Source organism: Echinops telfairi, unplaced genomic scaffold, assembly GCF_000313985.2.
Source record: "Echinops telfairi isolate 266 unplaced genomic scaffold, ASM31398v2 ScPeMD7_2;HRSCAF=8, whole genome shotgun sequence".
Taxonomy (NCBI): Eukaryota; Metazoa; Chordata; class Mammalia; order Afrosoricida; family Tenrecidae; genus Echinops; species Echinops telfairi.
In genome coordinates, this window is record NW_022103898.1 from 40,087,603 (window position 1) to 40,106,424 (window position 18,822).

Genomic DNA, 18,822 nt, shown 5'->3' on the forward strand with positions numbered 1-18,822 from the left:
CTTGCCCTGTCCAACGTCTCCCTTCACCCACTTTTCTGTTGTCCGTCCCCCAGGGAGGAGGTCACATGTAGATCCTTGTAATCGGTTCCCCTCTCCACCCTCCCTGGCATTTTCTTATAAACTAAACATTTAACTATGGAAAAATTGTGTAAGAATATTGAATTCTAACAAAGACATCTTCTGTCTCTATTGAGATCATCATCTCGACTTTCTCCTGTCAATGTGATGAATTAGATTAATAATTTTCTTAATCTTAAAACTTCCTTATCAACCTAAATAGACCCTATTTAGTTTTGAGGTAAAAAAGCATTAATCAGTATTTTTCTGATCTTTTCTTCTTTTATAATGGCTTTTTGTAACTATGCGACTTACTAACTTTATAAATTGTGTATAAAATTCTACGTGGTAGTTAGCAGAAAGGCTTATTTTCTTTAACCTAGCCAAATATTACTATGTTACTATTTTCTGAATGGGTCCAAATTAACAACCTTTTATATTTTGGTTAGCACCTGAGCACTTATCACTCTGACAGCAGGACTCCCTTCTTTTAAGGCAGTCCGTTCCATTGTAAGCCACCTCTAATTGTTAGCGAGTTCTGGATTGTGTTGGGCTGCTAACTGCAAGGTGCACATTGGAAACCACCAGCTGCTCCAAGGAAGAAAGAAGAGTTCCTGTCTTGGAGCCCCCTGGGCAGTTCTCTCTCTATAGGGTCCCTATGAGTTGGCGTTGACACCTCAGCAGTGGGTTCTGTGATAGCAAGCCCAATGGCTTCACTTATTTCCCTGAAAGTTAGCCAGCAAGTAGTTACGAAGGTCACCTCTTTACCATATTTTTTCTATGTAGGGACTGCAATATTTTGTTGTTGATTTTAGATTTTATCAAGTCGGTTCTGAGTCACGGCAATCCCTATGTACAACAGAATACTGTCCTGTACCATCCTCACAGTCACTGTTCTGCTGTGAGTCCATTGCTATAGCCACTCTGTTCATCTGTCTCCTTGAGAGCTGTCCTCTCATTTCTTTTTCATTGGCCCTCTTTTTTACCAAGCATAATGCTCTTCTCCAGGGCCTGGGACCTCCTGATAACGTGTTCAAAGCATATGAGATGAAGCCTTCCCATCGTCAATTCTAAGGAGCACTGAGGCTGTACTTCTTCCAAGACAGATATGGTAGTTCTTCTGGCAGGCCATGGTATATTTAGCATTGCTTGACAACAAATTCAAAGACACAAATTATGATTTGGGCTTTTATTCATTGTCCAGTTTTCGCACGCATATGGAGATAGTGAAAATACCATGGCAGGGACCAGGTGCACACCTTAGTCTTCCTCTCGTTACAACTTTGCTTCTTAGCACTGTAAAGAGATCTTTTGCAGCAGATATGCCCAATGCAAAATGTTGCTTGGTTTCTTGACTGCTGCTTCAATAGGCATTGATTGTAAATCCAAATAAAATCCTTGACAGCTTCAATATTTTCTGTTTACTATGATGTTTCTTATGTTAGGTACATAAATATTTTTCTAACCTGTATTTCAAGGATTTTTTTTATGAGAAACGCTGATCATTTCCATATGATTTAGATTTCTTAACACCTCTAAATTCAGATGATGAAACCAAATGGTATTTCCATAGGCAAACCATTTCCTGGTTACACTAGGTGGCAGTATATCAAAGAGAATAAAACGTCTGCGAACAAGTCTGTGTGCACTGACTGAAAACAAAGCAAGTCACTGTCAGTAGTTTTGTTTTGTTTGTGTTTCTGCAGTGTCACCTCAACCAGAGCTCAAAGAAGTAGGCAATGTTAGGGTTCCCCTTTGGGGAGCAATCTGAAAGACAGAAAATTGGCTAGGTGAGGCCAGACCTATCAACCTTCTGTACTTTCACAGGGCATGTACGTCTCCCCTCTAACATGATGTGCTGGATAATTATCTAAGGGACCTGATATTTCTAAAACTACAGCTACGGCCATCAAACATGATGGCGTGTTTTTAAAATTATTCTACTCCTCTTACCCCTGGTTCAGTCCTTCTCACTATTAATGGTCTCGCTGCTATCCCTCTATTTGTTCTTGAGACTCCGCATATTTCTGTCACTTGACACTCTTTAGAACTGAAACACATGTTTGTGTCCACTTTTTCTGTATTTTCCCTAATCATTTCACTTTACAATTTAGCCCATAGCGCCCCCTGTCGTGGTCTCTTACTGTGACCCTGTTGCATAGGAATCCTGTCAGCTTATGCCTCTGCTCAGCAGCACTCTCGAGCAAACCTTCCTCTCCGTTCCCTTCCACTTGTATTTATTCCTGTTTTGTTTAAGGAGCAGTCATAAAGCCAGATTCCCCTACGGATAGCCTTTCTCACCACCTCAATGATCCATCAACAGTTTCTTCTCTGAAACTCGTCACCATTTGTATTGCTGGTACCTGTTCATTTGATACAAAGTTCTGTTATCTTTTTTGTCTTTTATTTCATTATTATTTTTGTTTGTTTGAGAGGCAAATTACAAGTATGTTAGCCACAGGAGTCATTTATTTTTTGATATCCATGTTTAATAAAGAGTGGTAGTGGTGGTGTGGTTTCAGTTAATTTTTGATCTTTTTGAATTCTAGATTAACTTTCCCCAGAAGTAGTGAACACTCTAGTTAATCATTCCCTCAAGATTCATTACAGTTTTACTACATGTGCATGTGCATGAATTTATTATCCAGTTATTGTTTACTTTTAAATGTTTTTGCTTTCTATGTGAACAGAATCATGTTGAATGTGTCTTCTCTAACTTGCTTGTTTCGTTAAGATTAAAATCCTAAAATTCATTCATGTTGCACATAGTGGTATTTCATTCATTGTCACTAAGAGTAGTGTACTCCTAAATTTACCGTAATAGTAATTCCCATAATTTACATATAGCATACTGTTGATAAACATTTGAGGTATTGCCAGGTTTCTTTTGTATTTTTGTGACCATTACAAGCAATACCTCTAAACAATATTGACATCTGAGTTTTCCAGTTTTTGCAGTCTAATAGGTTATTAAATGGCATTTTGCTTCAATTTCCTTTTTTTTTCATTAGTACTATTGCCAAATATCTTTTGATATGCTGGTTAGCTTTTAGGATTTCTCTTTCAAAACATCTTTCCTTGCTGTCTTTTTGCATACTGAACTATAAGTTTTTCTTTTTTTAGGCATTTTTCTTTTTCAATGTTAGACATTATGATATCTCTTCCTCTTCTATTTTCTAAAGAGCCCGGCGGCATTGCTGTTCACTGCAGTGTCAGCAGTTAGAAAGCACCAGCCATTTGGGGAAAAGGTGATGCTTTCTGCTCCTGTTAGTCTCTGAAACCCAAAGAGGCAGTTTTAACTGCCCTGGAGGGTTGCTATGAGTCAGAATTGGCTCAATTACATGTTTTTTTCTGGCTTCGGGTGGGGTAGGGATTAACTGTATTTGCATGAGCTTTATTATTTTCTCTAGAAAGGTCTAACACATTACTGTATATTTGTTCTGGTGTATTTTTAGTTTTTATGGTAATGTAAATAATGTCTTTTTCAAAATTCCATTTCCAACAGTGTGCTGAGGTATAGGAATGCAGTTGATTTTGCATATCAATTTCACGTGTGGCTATTTTGTTAAACTCTTATTCTAACAGTTTAGCAATAGATTATTTTACTGTTTCTCCATAGATAATCATATTAGGCATGGATGACAAATTTTATTTCTTTCCAATTCCTTTACCTTGGCGCTTTTTATTTATTTTCTTGTCTTGATGAACTAGTTAGGATATGAACTAGTTAGTATTTTTTCTGTGTCTTTTCAGGCAGGTAATTTTATTTTATTTTTAAAATCTCTCTATAGGTGAATCACATTGATTGTCTTCATATGAAAGCAGACTCTTATTTGTGTGATAAATTCAACTTCATTATGATATATTGAATTGATAGATTTGGGAGGCTAATGCTTTGGTTACATTTTTTGTATCCACATTTATAAAAAATATACCAATATAGTTTAATTAAATAACCCATTATGAAATGCTATAAGTTTTTCATAAGTAGCATTTGGTTTCTTATGGTATAGAAATCTAATACCAAGGGTTTTTTTTTCAAACATATGTACAGATTAATCCCAAACTAGAAGTCATCGATTTGCAGACTTCCAATCCCCCAGTTGTGGATGTCCTTTCTTTTGACTCTACCACAGTAAGTTTTCTTCGACATTTATATGATGTTTAATTATTTGGCACAATCAGTTTTCCTTAAGGGGTGGAGGGAAAGGGATCAAATGTGAGCTAAATAGCCTGTCTTAGTCTGGGTATTTTAGAGAAACAAATCCACAGAAACTCATATGTATAAGAGAAAGTTTTATAAAAAGGGTAAGTGCACATCAAGAAAACATCCCAACCCAGTGCTGCCCAAGCCCACAAGTCCAACATTAACCCATATGTCCGACACCAATCCACAAAGTCCTCCTCCATCTCACAAAACACACGCAATGATGCCGACTGCAGGGGGAAAGCTGAATCAGTGAACATGTAAGTAGCTCAGCGCTGGCAGGGGTCTCCACATGGCTGCTCCAGCACCCAGGGCTGCATCCGGGTAGGTCCATGCAGTTTCTCCTCAGGGATGTCTTACAGGAAGTGAGCCTTGCCAGCTGAAGCAGGGAACTGGCTAAGGCAGCTGCACCATGGTGCGACTATCACAAAGCAAGAGACCCTAGAACTAGAAAGGCGAGGCTCAGCGAGCCATTTATCCCTCCACTCTTAAATTAACCCCACATGTGTTTATCGGCCAGGTTGGCACAATAAACTAACTACCTCATAGCCCCACATTAGCATAGAAACAAACATTATAAAGATAGTCTTATTTGTAATGTATAGAAATAGCCACGAAGTGTGTAGCAATAAGCGACAAAAAAAAAAAAGAACGTCTTTTAGACCCTGAAATACAGTCCAATTCATACTCACTATTTCCTCTATTGTTAAGGTGTTACCAGGTGACATACCACTTGTAGTCACAGAACAGATTTCCTGCTTTGGTAATTGCCTTTCAAAAGTGCTAAACTTACATATTTGTAGTAATGCAAAACTAGTCATAAGAACAGATGGGAAGACATGGCATGATCTTTAGTGATACTGCTGGGATGGTGTCGGCTTAGTTCAATGTTTTGGGAAACTTGTTATTGCATGGCAAAACCAACATAAGCAAACAACATTAAAAAGCTGGCATTACAAACTCTGTAACAGAAAGGATACTTCCCAAAGGGCCTCTCAGTGTTGATTCCACAGCAGAGAAGAGTCTTAGATCTCTCATGAGAAGTTCCAGTGATAAGAAATCAGCTGGAGGGCAACCAAGTGGGTTATTGTCAAGTGGAAGTCCAGGGATCATTGGACAACCAGAATCTCAAGCTGTTTTGTGTGCTTCTCTTTTAGAATGTTTATGTTTATAAAATAACTGTACATTATTAACTAACAAGGAAATAAAGGTTAACTAGACCATCTAATTGTTGCCACAGAGCCTTGCTTATAATAGGTTTATGATGAATGAATGAGTCCAAAGGCATGCTAATAAACCGAGAAATTCAACTCAATTGGATTTTTCCCCCTGCTGTGAGAAGGGAGCAATGGTGGCTAATGGGATGTTTTACCTTTTTGTGAAGGTAGTATATAGACTAAAATTGTGTGCTCTAGGCTTAGAAGATATCACAGTTATCAAAGACCTTTAGTCCATCCTTTGAGACTCACTCTTCAGTACTCTTTAGGCCTCATCCTTGAAGAATCCAGGATCATTTCCATAGACAGTGTTATACAGAGAAGGGCGTACTGCCCTTAACAAGTGACAGCAGGGTGTCTATCCCTTATGGTAATCCAGAAGTGCTAAGGTCAACTAGTATATGTTGTGGGTCTATAACAGAGACTAGGTAGGTGTGTTGTGGGGTGGGGACTTCCAATGGACAATTCTGTTTAAACACATGACAAGCTTTAATTGTCCTGTTAAACAGAGTAAAGTTAAAGAGTACAATTATAATCCATGTAAGTATAGTATTACATCGAATCATATGAAACGGCTTTTTCATAGATAAAACTAGTCTAATACAATATAATTTCACTCTAAAATAACATATAACTATTAAGAAGAAGTGTGATATAATTGAACTATTGAATTATATAATATGTGGATTAGGTGCCAATAAACATATTTTTGAAAAGAAGAAGTGTCCACTGGCACTCTGAATTACTTGTTTAATGTTCTAAATAAATAAATAAAATAACACAAGAAAACCAAAAATCCACAAAAAAGTAGAAAGAAAATGTTTTGGAAATGATTACATCTTTCTTTTAGATCATTGATAGGTAGTTGGGCAGAAAACTAAAGTGAAATCACTTATAACAGTTTGTTTATTTTTCTCTCTATTTGGTTGGTTTTTGTATTGTATAGGATAGTTTCCTTAGAAATTTATTTCATCAAGATGTGACCTAAAAAGATTATTCTTTAAACCTTAATTTGCCAAATTTCTTAGTAGGATACAGGCAGGTTTGTAAAAGTAAAGCAATAGTTGTCTTCCATTCCTGCTTTGACATGATTTCATATTACAATCAGGATGATTTGTAGACATAAGAATGCTGGTACCTTATTTATGCTTTGATATTTAATTACAGAGAAGAAATCATAGCATATAATATAACCGATGGTGTCTTTTTGCCTTGTCTGTCTAATCTGATACAATATTTGAGGATCAAAATCAGCTTTTACCAATTTGTGTTTTAAAGCTTTGTGGTAAACAATCTCTGTAGAGTGGCATACTGGCAGTGTTCGTCTAGACTGACTAGAGCAACAAACCCAGTGGCACTCGTAGATGTGTAAGAAAGAGCTTCATATCAAGAAGTCATTAAGTATCCAGAAGATACCCCAGCCCAGTCCAACTCAAGACCATAAGTCCAGTACCAGTCTGTAAGTCCCTCTGCAGACTCACACACCCACATGTCGTGATACAGAATGCAGAAAGATAATAGGTTGGTGGGTGCTAAGTCATAAGGATCCAATGGCGGTCACATTGCAGGACTCTGGCAGTAACCATGGTCAGCCAGCAGGAAGATGAAAGCAGAGATAAAGAGGGACTGGCCTCCAGAGAGTTATATCCTGGTAGCACCTTCAAAGGAGGTCCTTGGCTGTGACCTGATTGATAGGCTGATCTCTACCCGTACCCTTCAAGTTGACAAGAAATTATATCTGTACACTGGATCATGTATAAACATCGATTTTAAATATTGATCTTGACTTTTCTGGTCATGTGGTCATTTTTAATTGTTAATTACCAAAGGCTCCATTTGATTATATTAATAGTTTATTAATTCCACTAACACTAGGTTAGGATTTTGTAGTGGAGCCTTGGTGGCAGAGTGGGCTACAAGTTGGACTCCTAACCTCAAGGTCCGCTGTTTGAAACCATCAGCCACTCTGGGAGAAAGATGAGGCTTTCTGCTCCTGGAAAGATGGCAGTCTTTGAACCCTAGTGGAGCAGTTCTATTCTGTCCTATGCAGTCGCTTTGAGTCAGAATGAACTTGATGGCATGGAGGGTGGATTTTTGGCTTGGAAGGTTTTGCCAACAATTTTGTTCTAGAACATTTAGCATTAATATTGACATGTGATGTGGCTACAGGAGATAGCCCAGCATGTACTTCCCCGACACCTCAAAAAAAAAGGCAAGCATGGGAGCAAATGAAGGGGGAGGAAGAGAGAGTGGAGGACATCCTGGCCCCAGGCCTGGAGGACGATATCCCCGCTCAGAACAGTCAGTGCACAGAATGGACCATATGGCTGGTCCCACTATGAGACACGACACCCCTCACTGACCCATGGCCCTACGGGGGACAACACTGGAGACTCAGTGTCGGGATTGGCCCTGTCTGGCCCCACCACACTGCGGCAAAACACTAAGGGCATGTTGGCAGAACAGCGGGGGGAGCAGAGCAGGGAAGTCCCGAGGGAGTGAAAAGGATAGACCTTGGGGCCAGGGCATGGCTCCCCATTGGACTTGACTGGAGGACACTCCTATAGGTCAACAGACAGACCTTGAACTATTTACAGATTTTTCTTTCTTTTTAATTTTTATTTAATTTATTTTTTTGGTCATTGTGTTTTTTGTTGTCATTTTCTTCTGTCGCTTTGTATTGCTATGTCTTGTTTTTTGTGTGTGTATGATCTCTGCAGGTCTATCTAGATAAGATAGGATGAATGAACAGTCTGGAGGAGAAAACAATGGGACCAGTGGTTCCAGAGGGACATGGGAAGAGGGGGAAGTGGAGGAAAGGAGGTGGTGTTGACCAACCCAGGGACAAGGGAATAAGAAGTGATCCAAAATTAGTGGCAAGGAGGGTGTGAGAGGCCTGATGTAGGGATTGATCAAGGGTAACCGAGAGAAATTACTGAAACCCAAATGAAGGCTGAGCATGATAGTGGGACAAGAGGAAAGTAAAAGGAAATAGAGGAAAGAACTAGGAGGCAAAGGGCATTTATAGAGATCTAAATACAGGTATGTACATATGTAAATGTATTAATATATCATGAGGAAATAGATCTACATGCATATATTTATAGGTTTAGTATTAAGGCAGCATATGGACATTGGGCCCCCACTCAAGTACTTCCTCAATGCAAGAACACTTTGTTCTATTAAACTGGTATTCCATGATGCACATTTTCCCAACAAGATCGCTGAAGGCAAAGTAGGTGTATAAGCAAATGTGGTGAAGAAAGCTGATGGTGCTCGGCTATCCAAAGATATAGCATCTCAGGTCTTAAAGGCTTGAAGGTAAACAAACGGCCATCTAGCTCAGAAGCAACAAAGCCCACATGGAAGAAGCAAACCAGCCTTCTGTGACCACAGGTATCAAAGGGATCAGGTATCAGGCATCAAAGAACAAAAAATCATATCATTGTAAATGAGGGGGAGTGAAGATTGGGGACCTAAAGCCCATGTGTAGGTAACAGGACGTCCCTTTACAGAAGGGCTGCAAGGAGGAGACAAGCCAGTCAGGGTGCAGTGTAGCAACAATGAAGCATACAACTTTCCTCTAATTCTTAAATGCTTCCTCCCCCCTCTCCCCCCCACTATCATGATCCCAATTCTGCCTTACAAATCTGGCTAGACCAGAGGATGTACACTGGTACAGTTAGGAACCGGAACACAGGGAATCCAGGACAGATGGTCCCTTCAGGACCAGTGGTGAGAGTGGCAGTACCGGAGGGTGGATGGAAGGTGGGGTAGAAAGGGGGAACCGATTACAAGGATCTACATATAACCTCCTCCCTGGTGGATGCACAACAGAAAATTGGGTGAAGGGAGACGTTGGACAGGGCAGGATATGACAAAATAAACAATTTATAAATTATCAAGGGCTCATGAGGGAGGGGGGAACAGGGAGGGAGGAGGAAAAAATGAGGACCTGATGCGGGGGGCTTAAGTAGAGAGCAAATGTTTTGCGAATGACGAGGGCAATGAATGTACAAATGTGCTTTACACAACTGATGTATGTCTGGATTGTGATCAAAGTCGTATGAGCCCCCAATAAAATGATTAAAAATAATAATAATAATTTATAAATTATCAAGGGTTCATGAGGGAAGGGGGGGGGAAATGAGCTGATATCAAGGGCTTAAGTGGAGAGCATATGTTTTGAGAATGATGAGGGCAACAAATGTACAAGTGTGCTTGACACAATGGATGGATGGTTGGATTGTGATGAGTTGTACGAGCCCCCAATAAAATGTTTTTGTTATTAAAAAAAAAACAAGCAAGATAGAAATTTCTATTATATATTCTAACAAAGTACTTTAAAAAATACAAACTCTACTGTCTTAACTACTCTAGAAATATTGAAATATGTATTTATGTTTAGGTAAACTGTATTCCTGTGTTAGTGTTCTAACTTTGTTTTACTGGTTCTACAGATGAGCAAAACTCACTGCCACGGAGTCGATTTTGACTCATAGTAACCGCATAGGACAGAGTAGAACTGCCACTATAGGTTTCTGGACTAACTCTGGACTAACAAGTGCATCTTCCTCTCAGAAATGCTGGGAGGGTCCAAGAGCTGACCTATTGGGTAGCAGCTCAGTGCACAGCCCACCGTGCCACTCGGGCTCCTCAATGAACACAGTGGAATAAATGATCGTTTCTGACACTAGACTCAGCTTAGAGAACGAAAACAATGTTCTTATCGTCATGCTCTTCACCATAAAGAATTGGCACACAAAGTGTATGTCTTTCCTTAAACAGGGATAGTGTTTCAGATCAAAACTGAGTTGTCAATTATAGAAAGAAAGGAAAGAAGGAAAGCATCTAGAGTCTTTTGTGGCTCCATCAGTGATAATGTTTAATGAAATATTGTATGAAGGTCCAGATTGTTGCCTGTCCCTAAGAAGCTTAAAACCTAGCCAGGGAAGGGAGGGACGATAGTATAAGAAATAAATATCTATACAGTGTAGCATTAATGAAACTCACAACCTTCCTCTAGTTCTTAAACGCTTCCTCCCCCCCACTATCATGATCCCAATTCTACCTTGCAAACCTGGTTAGACCAGAGGATGTACAGCGGTGCAGATAGGAACTGGAAACACAGGGAATCCAGGACAGATGATCCCCTCAAGACGAGTGGTGAGAGTGGCAATACCGGGAGGGAAGTGTAGGGGTAGAAAGGGGGAACCGATTACAAGGATCTACATATAACCTCCTCCCTGGGGGATGGGCAATAGAAAAGTGGGTGAAGGGAGATGGTAGGCAGTGTGAGATATGATAAAAATAATAATTTATAAATTATCAAGGGTTTATTGGGGAGGGGGGAGCGGGGAGAAAGGGTGGGGGGAGGAAAATGAGCTGATTTCAGGAGCCCAAGCGGAAAGTGAGAGTTTTGAGAATGATGGAGGCAATGAATGTATAAGTGTGCTTTACACTATTGATGTGTGTGTGTGTGTATTGTGATCAGAGTTGTATGTCCCCCAATAAAATGATTTTTTTTAAAAGAAATTATTCAATCGGAATGTGTATGGATTTTTGAATGTAAAACTTTGATCGGCTCATTGTAAATGTAAAATCTTTACCTAATTCACAGTAAAAGATTACACACACAAAAAAAGAAAAAAGAAATAAATAGCAGCCTCAATATCCATGAAGTGTGCTTGATTGCCAAATGAAAGGCTGTTAGTGAGTAGGTTCAGAAGAGATCATTATAGGCGGAAGCCTCCTCCAGAAGATAACTTTTGAGCTATTCTTGAGATATATGAGGGGTTTTGAGTGGAGCATTCCAGGTGTGGAAAGAGCAAAGGTAAATAGATACCTCAGCAGTCGCTGGCAACACTTAACCACTGTAATGAAAGTTTATCAGTTGAATTTGGGGACCTTATGTTACCTAACAACAGATAGCAGATGTAGTAGAATCCATGGAAGATGTCCACTCACACATCTCTCCACAAATATTTATTGAGTAACTCTCCTGTGTCACTCACTTTTCCCGGCTTTGGGAAGAATGAACAAAACAAAAATACCAGTGCCAAAGAAACCTACATCCTATATTCTGATGGAGGAGATGATTCCGTTTAGATACCCCCACCCAAAAAAAAGCAAACTGTGTACTATATCCTGTTGTCTCCTAATTGATTTCCACTCTTAGCCAACCTGTAGGGCAAAGTAAAATCTCCACAGCAACAATTTTACAGAAACTGACTGTCGCAACTTTCTCCTATTGGGGCTATTGGTTTGTTCAAACCATGCACCTTTTGGTTAGCAATCCTGTGTTTTAGCCGCTGGGCTCCTTTATGTTACATGACGCCACGGCCATCTAGTTGATTCCAACTCTTGGCCCTATTTGTGGTTTCTGAGATTATTAGTCTTTGTGGGAGTAGCTAGCTTGATTGTCTCCAGAGGAGCTGCTGGTGAGTTAACATTACTGTTGTTGGTAGGTGCCATTGAGTCAGTTCCAACCCATAGGGACTCTCTGTACAACCGATTAAAACACTGCACCATCCCGACCAACTTATATTTGTTGCTATGTTTGAATCCCTTGTTGTAGCCACTATGCCAACCCATCTCATCAAGGGCCTTCCTCTTTTTTGTTGACACTCTGCTTTATCAAGCATGATATCCTTCTCCAGAGACTGGGCCCTCATGACAACATGTCCAAAGTATGTGAGATGAACTCTCACCATCCTTGCCTCTAAGGAGTATTCTGGCTGTACTTACTCCGAGACAGATCTGTTGGTCTTTTGGCAAACCAGAGTACTTTCAGTATTCTTTGTCCACACCATACTTCAAATGCATCAATTCCTTTTCAGTCTTCCTTATTCAGTGTCCAACTTTCACATGCGTATGAGGCCATTAAAAATACCATGGCTTGAGTCAGGCACACCTTAGTCCTCAAAATAGCAGCCTTGCTTTTTAACACTGTAAAGAAGTCTTGTGCAGTTGATTTGCCTAATGCAATGACAGCACCACTAGCACTTTTACATATTTATATATATATTTTAATATATTTTATATTGATATTATATAGTTTTCTTTATGTTATATATTTATATATACCTTTTTTCTGTTTACTATAGTCTATAAAAGGAGTACAGTACCATTAGAACTTCTTTTAGAGAATATAGTAGACGGGGGTGGGGTGCAAAGGTGAAGATCAAAGTAGTGGTAGGAAGAGAGGTGCCATTTGAAATAGAATGATCAGGGCAGCTCACATGTGAAAAGTGGAACTGTAAGAATGAAGGGGACAAGTGATGCGCATATTTGAGAAGGGCACTCCACATGAGAAGAAGCTGTGATCGAGGGCCAGATGGTGAGTGGCACAGTGACACTAGAAGTTGCCCTCAGAAGAGGCCATGATCTGACTTACATTTTAACAGGTTCAGTCAGCCTAGGAGTGAGACCAATCAGGAAGCTAATTAAATACCCAGCCAGGAGGCAATGGTGCCTTGACCTAGAGTGGTAGCAGAGGTGGTGGTGATAAGTGATAGGATCTTGAATATTTTTTGAAGATCAAGCCAAAAGGCTTTCCTGACAGATTGAATGTCAGCTGTGGGATTCCCTGTTCCTTCCCCCATGGGCACTGAAGTGTGGCCCTGAGTAATCCCAGTGGAGTTTAGATTATCTTCTGGCCCTGCATCATCTTGGCAGAGGGATGGCTGAGAAAAAGAACAGATTTTTTTTCTGTCTTGTCCGGTCCGGAAAGTGCTTGGCTGAGTCAGGGCCAGAGACATTGCCATTGGCTTGACATTGGGAGATGCAGTAGCCAAACACTGCCTTTCTGGGTGTCCTTTATCTCTGCACCCTTCGACAAGGTCCGTGGTTTCTCGTTCAGAAAGATTTCACCTCAACTCACTTTTTTTCAAGAAAAAAGTTGCACACTTGCATGGAGATTGTCCTGTGGTGTTGGCTACCTGAAAAATACCAATTTTCTAAAAAGTATATGAACATACAAACAGTAAAGTTACAGACAGAAAGTATTTCTATGAATGTTGTAGCAACAATTCATCCTGGTTACTAGACAACATTGCCTAACTAGTTCAGAGTTACTCCAGTTCCAAACTGCTTATGTAAACAGAGAGACTTGGAAAGACATAATTGAAAGAACAGAGTGTATGCAAAAGTAAACAATTAAAAAATAAAATGTGTAACCTTGAAAGTGTAAAATGGCAATAATTTATTTCCCCAGATTCCCACTTGTTTTTTAGAAAAATGGATGAAAATAATGTGCAACCTCCTGCTTTCTCGACTTTTCGTTATGGTAGCATATCCATATTTGCAGAAGGATAGCTTCTATATTTGGGGAGAGGTAGAGTTGACTTGGAGGCAAGGATGGCAAGACTTTGTCTCATGTACTTTGGACATGTTGTCAGGATAGAGCAGTCCCTGGAGAAGGACATCAGGCTTGGTAAAGTAGAGGGCCAAGGAAAAAGAGGAAGATCTCCCACAAGATGGACTGACACAGTAGCTGCAACCCCGGCTCAAATGTAAGAGCAGTTGGAAGGCTGGCTCAGGACCAGGCAGTGGTTGGTTCTGTGGTGTGTAGGGTTGTTCTGAACTGGAATGAATCAACAGCACCTGATAACAAAGTTGTTTTCCCTTTTTAACTTGCTACAGTTTTAAACTGCCATTTGTAAGTTTAGGGCATGCGCTTTCTGAAACTAGATACATTTGTTGGCAATATTTTGCCCCCTTACAAGCTATAGGAAATACTTTTTTTTTTTTTTTTAATGATATCTTTAAGCATTGGTTCAGTGTTCCTGAATTAGGTGGCACTTTGGGGTTGGACTACTAGCAGCAAGGATGGCAGTTAAAATCCCCCAGCCTCGCAAAAGATAGATGAGGCTATCTATTCCCATAAAGATTTACAAAGCCTCCGAAACCCTATATTGAAATCCATTCAATGGCAGTGGTTTTATGCCCCCAAGAGTTTGAAATGATGAAATAAACAGGTATTTGTAGAATCCAGGTCTCTGGACTCAGTAGTTGGTACCTTACAAAATGTAGCCCCCTTTTTGCTCAGACTTTCAGTCATGATTTCAATTAATAGTAAATGTGCCAACTGATAGAGGGTGAAATATTTAGCTTGCTGTTAACCAAATACTAGAAATATAACATAATTATAGATTTAGTTTGCTAAAAATCCAAAATGTAACAGCCCCCTCCCTGGCAGTAAACGTTTCGTTTAAGCTCAATCAGTAGGAGTGTCAGAACACAGGAAGGAAGCGGCCAGCAGGGCCATTAAGAGAAGTAGCCAGACAGGAAGCATCCTCATTCAGAGGTCTTAGGGGTTGTGATCTGGTAAGGACAGGCATGGAAGTATCACCCCAATTTAGATAAATGAGGACCCATGAAGCTTCAGAGGATGGCAGTCTAATAGCCCCTTGAGAAATGTAGATATAGATAATTTCCTAATGACCACTGCAAAACCCACCTTCTTAGAGTACCCATTGTATCCTGTAATCATCAAAAGCTGGCAATCTCTTCCTGTAACATTGACAAAACCTGCTAATCGCATCCTGTAATTTTTTTTAGAAAGTTGTGTCACCTAGTTTAAGGTACCTAACTTGCTTTACTTTCACTGGTTTCTTGGAACCAGTTTGGAGGCAGCAAACCCCACTGTTTTCTCCCACTTGGTGTTTTAGGATAAAGTTGGAGCTCCTCACATCAACCTGTGCCCTGTCGTTGGCTAAAGCAGTAGCAGGCATTTCCATGCCATTATCTCAGATGATTAAATGTGTAGAACTTAAGAGAAGTAAAATAGGAATTCTCCTTAGAAGGTGTGAGAAATAGATCTTTAGTATTTCCTTTGAAATTTTAAAGAAATACAGTAATTATAAAGAAAAAAATGAAGGGTATATACATATATGATAATAGCAGAAAATTAAAACTATAACACTTTTGCAGATCTCTTGCCATTTAGAAATAGAAAATCCAAGATTCATACATTTTTTCAGATACAAGTTATTTTAAAGATAGAGGAAATATTAGAGATGGAAAAGAGATTAGTTTTCTATTAATTCAATGTTTGCTTTTGAAGTATATTATGACCCATACGTTACAAAAAGTAACAGCTGAGAATGTCATGGCCAACCTTTTTAAAAAATGTGTTTCAGAGATCTTTTGCTTTTAGTAAGCCACACTAAAACTTTTTAGCCTGTTAAGGAAGCGTGGTCTTTATTGAAAGGTAGGCATATGAAAATCTGCAAAATTTACTAGACTAGTACCACTATAAAAAGAAATTAATAATGTAGGTTAAAGGGTTTCTCCCTCCCCCAAACCTCCCTTATCCCAACCCCCCCCCCCAAGTATATGCAAGGGGGTTTCAAAGAGTTCCTAGATAAAATGAAATTAAAGGATGGCATTTTTGAAATCCCTCATTTAAATAGACATCACAATAATCACGAAGTCCCAAGGATTTGCTTCAGATGTGTTGAAAATGTACTTATGTATTTGAGCTTCATTCCCCTTACGCTTTAAGGCCACAGAGAAAGAAAATTCAAATTGATTGCATTTATTTTGCTTTTATCAAAAATTACATGCTAATTCAATTTGAAAATCATTCTTAGTTAAATAGTACTTTGTGCAATGAAGCTAGTCTCTGTAAGTGTTGACATGAATCCTTTAGTATTGCAACTTTTCTATATAAATCTTTCAGTAGAGAAATTCTCTGCAAAAGGGTTTTTTGAAACTTGCTACTTGGGAGCCCAGCAAAGTAAAAATACTTTTAACTATTTCCTATAGACAGCTCTTTGAGGGCCTAGAGAGAGTGAGATCCTGGTGTTTTTCTACCTCCTGACTTCCTGAGATACTGTATTTCTAAACGGTGACCTCCTGGCTGCCGCTGCCACAGTAAGATAGGCTGCCTCTGGCCTGGGAATCTAAGCTACATCCACAGTTCCCACAGCTGAAACTGTGGCATGCAGAAAATGCCGGACAGCTCTCAGCCCACACAGCCAGGAACAACTGGCTGCTTCCTCTTCCTGTGGAAGAGCAACATCCTCTGAGATGAGAAGAAATGCACCCGGAGGAATGCAAGGACAGCAGTGAGCTTTCACACAGGAAATTACTACCATGGCACTCAGAGAAGTGCTTGTCTCCTGGTCTGGCAGCCCATAATGAGCTTCCTGCTGACTTAGAAGATGACTTGCGAGGGAGCTAAATGTCATTTCTGGGCCTGTCAGAATATCACAGAAGACAGTGAACTTAGCCTTCCGCTCTTCCATATCTCTATACCCATTTAGTTTCAGTTATTTGATGCTGCCTGTAAAGAAAAGATAGTTGCTTTGCTCTCTTCTTTAGCCACTTAATAGCTAACTGTTTCACAGGTAACGTTTTTGCTTTAACATACCTGCTGGCCACGTGATGAAAGTGGTCATTACATACGCTAAAGGAAACAATATAGTCAGGCTTTTGTGCTTTTTGATGTCACACTAATTAAAATATTTTAGGGGGCTTCAGAAAGGTTAAAATCCCCAAAGGCCAAGAGAACTGGCTATCAAGAAAGACTCCAGGCTGGTTCTTGCCTTTCGGTGTCTTTCAGTATTTTTGCTTTTACTTTCTGATATGATCAGGCATCAGTTACCAAGTTTTATACCATTCTCTCTGTTTAAACCTACCGCCTCAAGCGTAATGAAGCCACTTTGCTTTAAATGCATCGATCCACACCCTGCCATTTAAATTTCAAACTGACTTGAATTGACTTTTACAATTAAAGAAGGTTTAGTCTAATTTGATCCCCCATTTTCCCCCTAATTCCTTTTTTCCCCTCCTTCTTGCTTAGGACAATGATGACCACAACAAACTCCAGTTCTTATATATGTATTTTTTTAATTGCTAATCACGCAGGGTTTAGGTAGGTTTCAATGTTATGGTGGCAAAATTCTTTTACTTATTATATATTTTAGTTTGCCAAAGCACAAGAGCACTATTTTTGTTTGTTTAAGCTGAAGGGGAGCCTGAGAAGGAATGCCGGGCATTTCCTCCTCCTTTTCAGAATGTCTTTTTAATGAGCATTCCTCATCCTCCTTAGGAAGAAACTGTCCCAGCTCTGCTGCAAGGGCCTGGAAGTGTCTGGTTTCTCATAACGTCAACCTCCTGCCTTGGTTCTCCCAGCCCTCAGAACTTAGCACTTCACGCAGGCAGGATTTGTTGTTACACTTCCAACCCCGCTTCAGCAGTTCCCTATATCATTTATGTCTTGCTAAAATAACTTTTGGTATCTGTTTTTCTGTCTGAACCCTGAATAATACCTAGGACATCATTCTGAAAGAAATAATAAGATGTACATGTGCAGGTTTTTATTCAAGCATGTTTACTGAAGCATTATTTACAATAGGAAAATTAAGAAAATGAACTCTCCCCCAATACCCCAAATGTTTAAGAAAGTATAGGTTAAAAAGATATAGTATATAGGTGGAATGTTGTGTTATCGTTCCATGTTCAATAACAACTAAGTGGAATGCAATGTGATCCTAGATTAGATTTTAACCCACTGCCGTGGAGTCAATTTTCGACTCATAGTAACCCTTTATAGGGTTTCCAAGGCTATAAGTCTTTACAGGAGCCAATAGCCTCAACTTTCTCCCACCGAGTGGCTAGTGGGTTTGAACCACCAGCCTTGCAGTTAGCATTCGAACACTTAACCCTAGAGTGCCACAAGATTTGATCTTTGATCCATTAAAATCTCACTACAAAAAGAATACTATTAGAATAGCAAGCTAAAATTGAATATAGACAATATCACAGAATAGTATCAATGTTAAATTTTTGTTTTTGACAGTTGTACTGGAGTTATGGATGGGAATGGTTTTGTTCTTAGTAAATACTCACTGAAGTAATTGAGGCAAAGGGACATGGTATCTGCAATTTCTATCCAAAAGATCAGAAAAATAAAGTTGGCAAAAACAAAGAAGTAGAGAATAATAATGCAAAGGCTAATAAATAGTAATACTAGATGAAAGGTATATATGAGAGTATCATATTCAGCGATGTTTCTGCAAGTTTGAAATTATTTCAAAATAAAAAGTTAAAAACAAATTGCATGGTCCTAGTTCATGTTTCTATTGGTGGCATAGGAAGAGGCTCCATATATTAAGTGATAAAGATATGCAATAAATGGTACATAAAGGGAAAAATATGTTTAGGACTTAACATCTTTCTCCATATCTTGCAAACAGCATATATAAGGACATTAGAATCTGCTCAGGGTGATCAGTAAGTATCAAAGCTGGCTTTTGAATCCTCTCTGGAGCTTTGCAGTGCTTGCTTTTTAACCACTGTATAGAATGAATGTACTGTACAGTGAACCCTCGC

The 18,822-nt window shown here is 39.4% G+C and overlaps 1 protein-coding gene across 4 annotated transcripts in view; it reads left to right on the forward strand.

Moving 5' to 3' along the window:
* Positions 1–18,822, forward strand: part of POC1B (POC1 centriolar protein B) — a 130,547-nt gene that overhangs the window by 78,209 nt on the left and 33,516 nt on the right. For all 4 annotated transcript variants that reach the window (XM_004700411.3, XM_045289593.1, XM_045289599.1 and 1 more), the window contains one exon: positions 4,112–4,192. In XM_004700411.3, the coding sequence (XP_004700468.1) occupies positions 4,112–4,192 (81 nt within the window). The remainder of the gene's footprint in view (positions 1–4,111; positions 4,193–18,822) is intronic.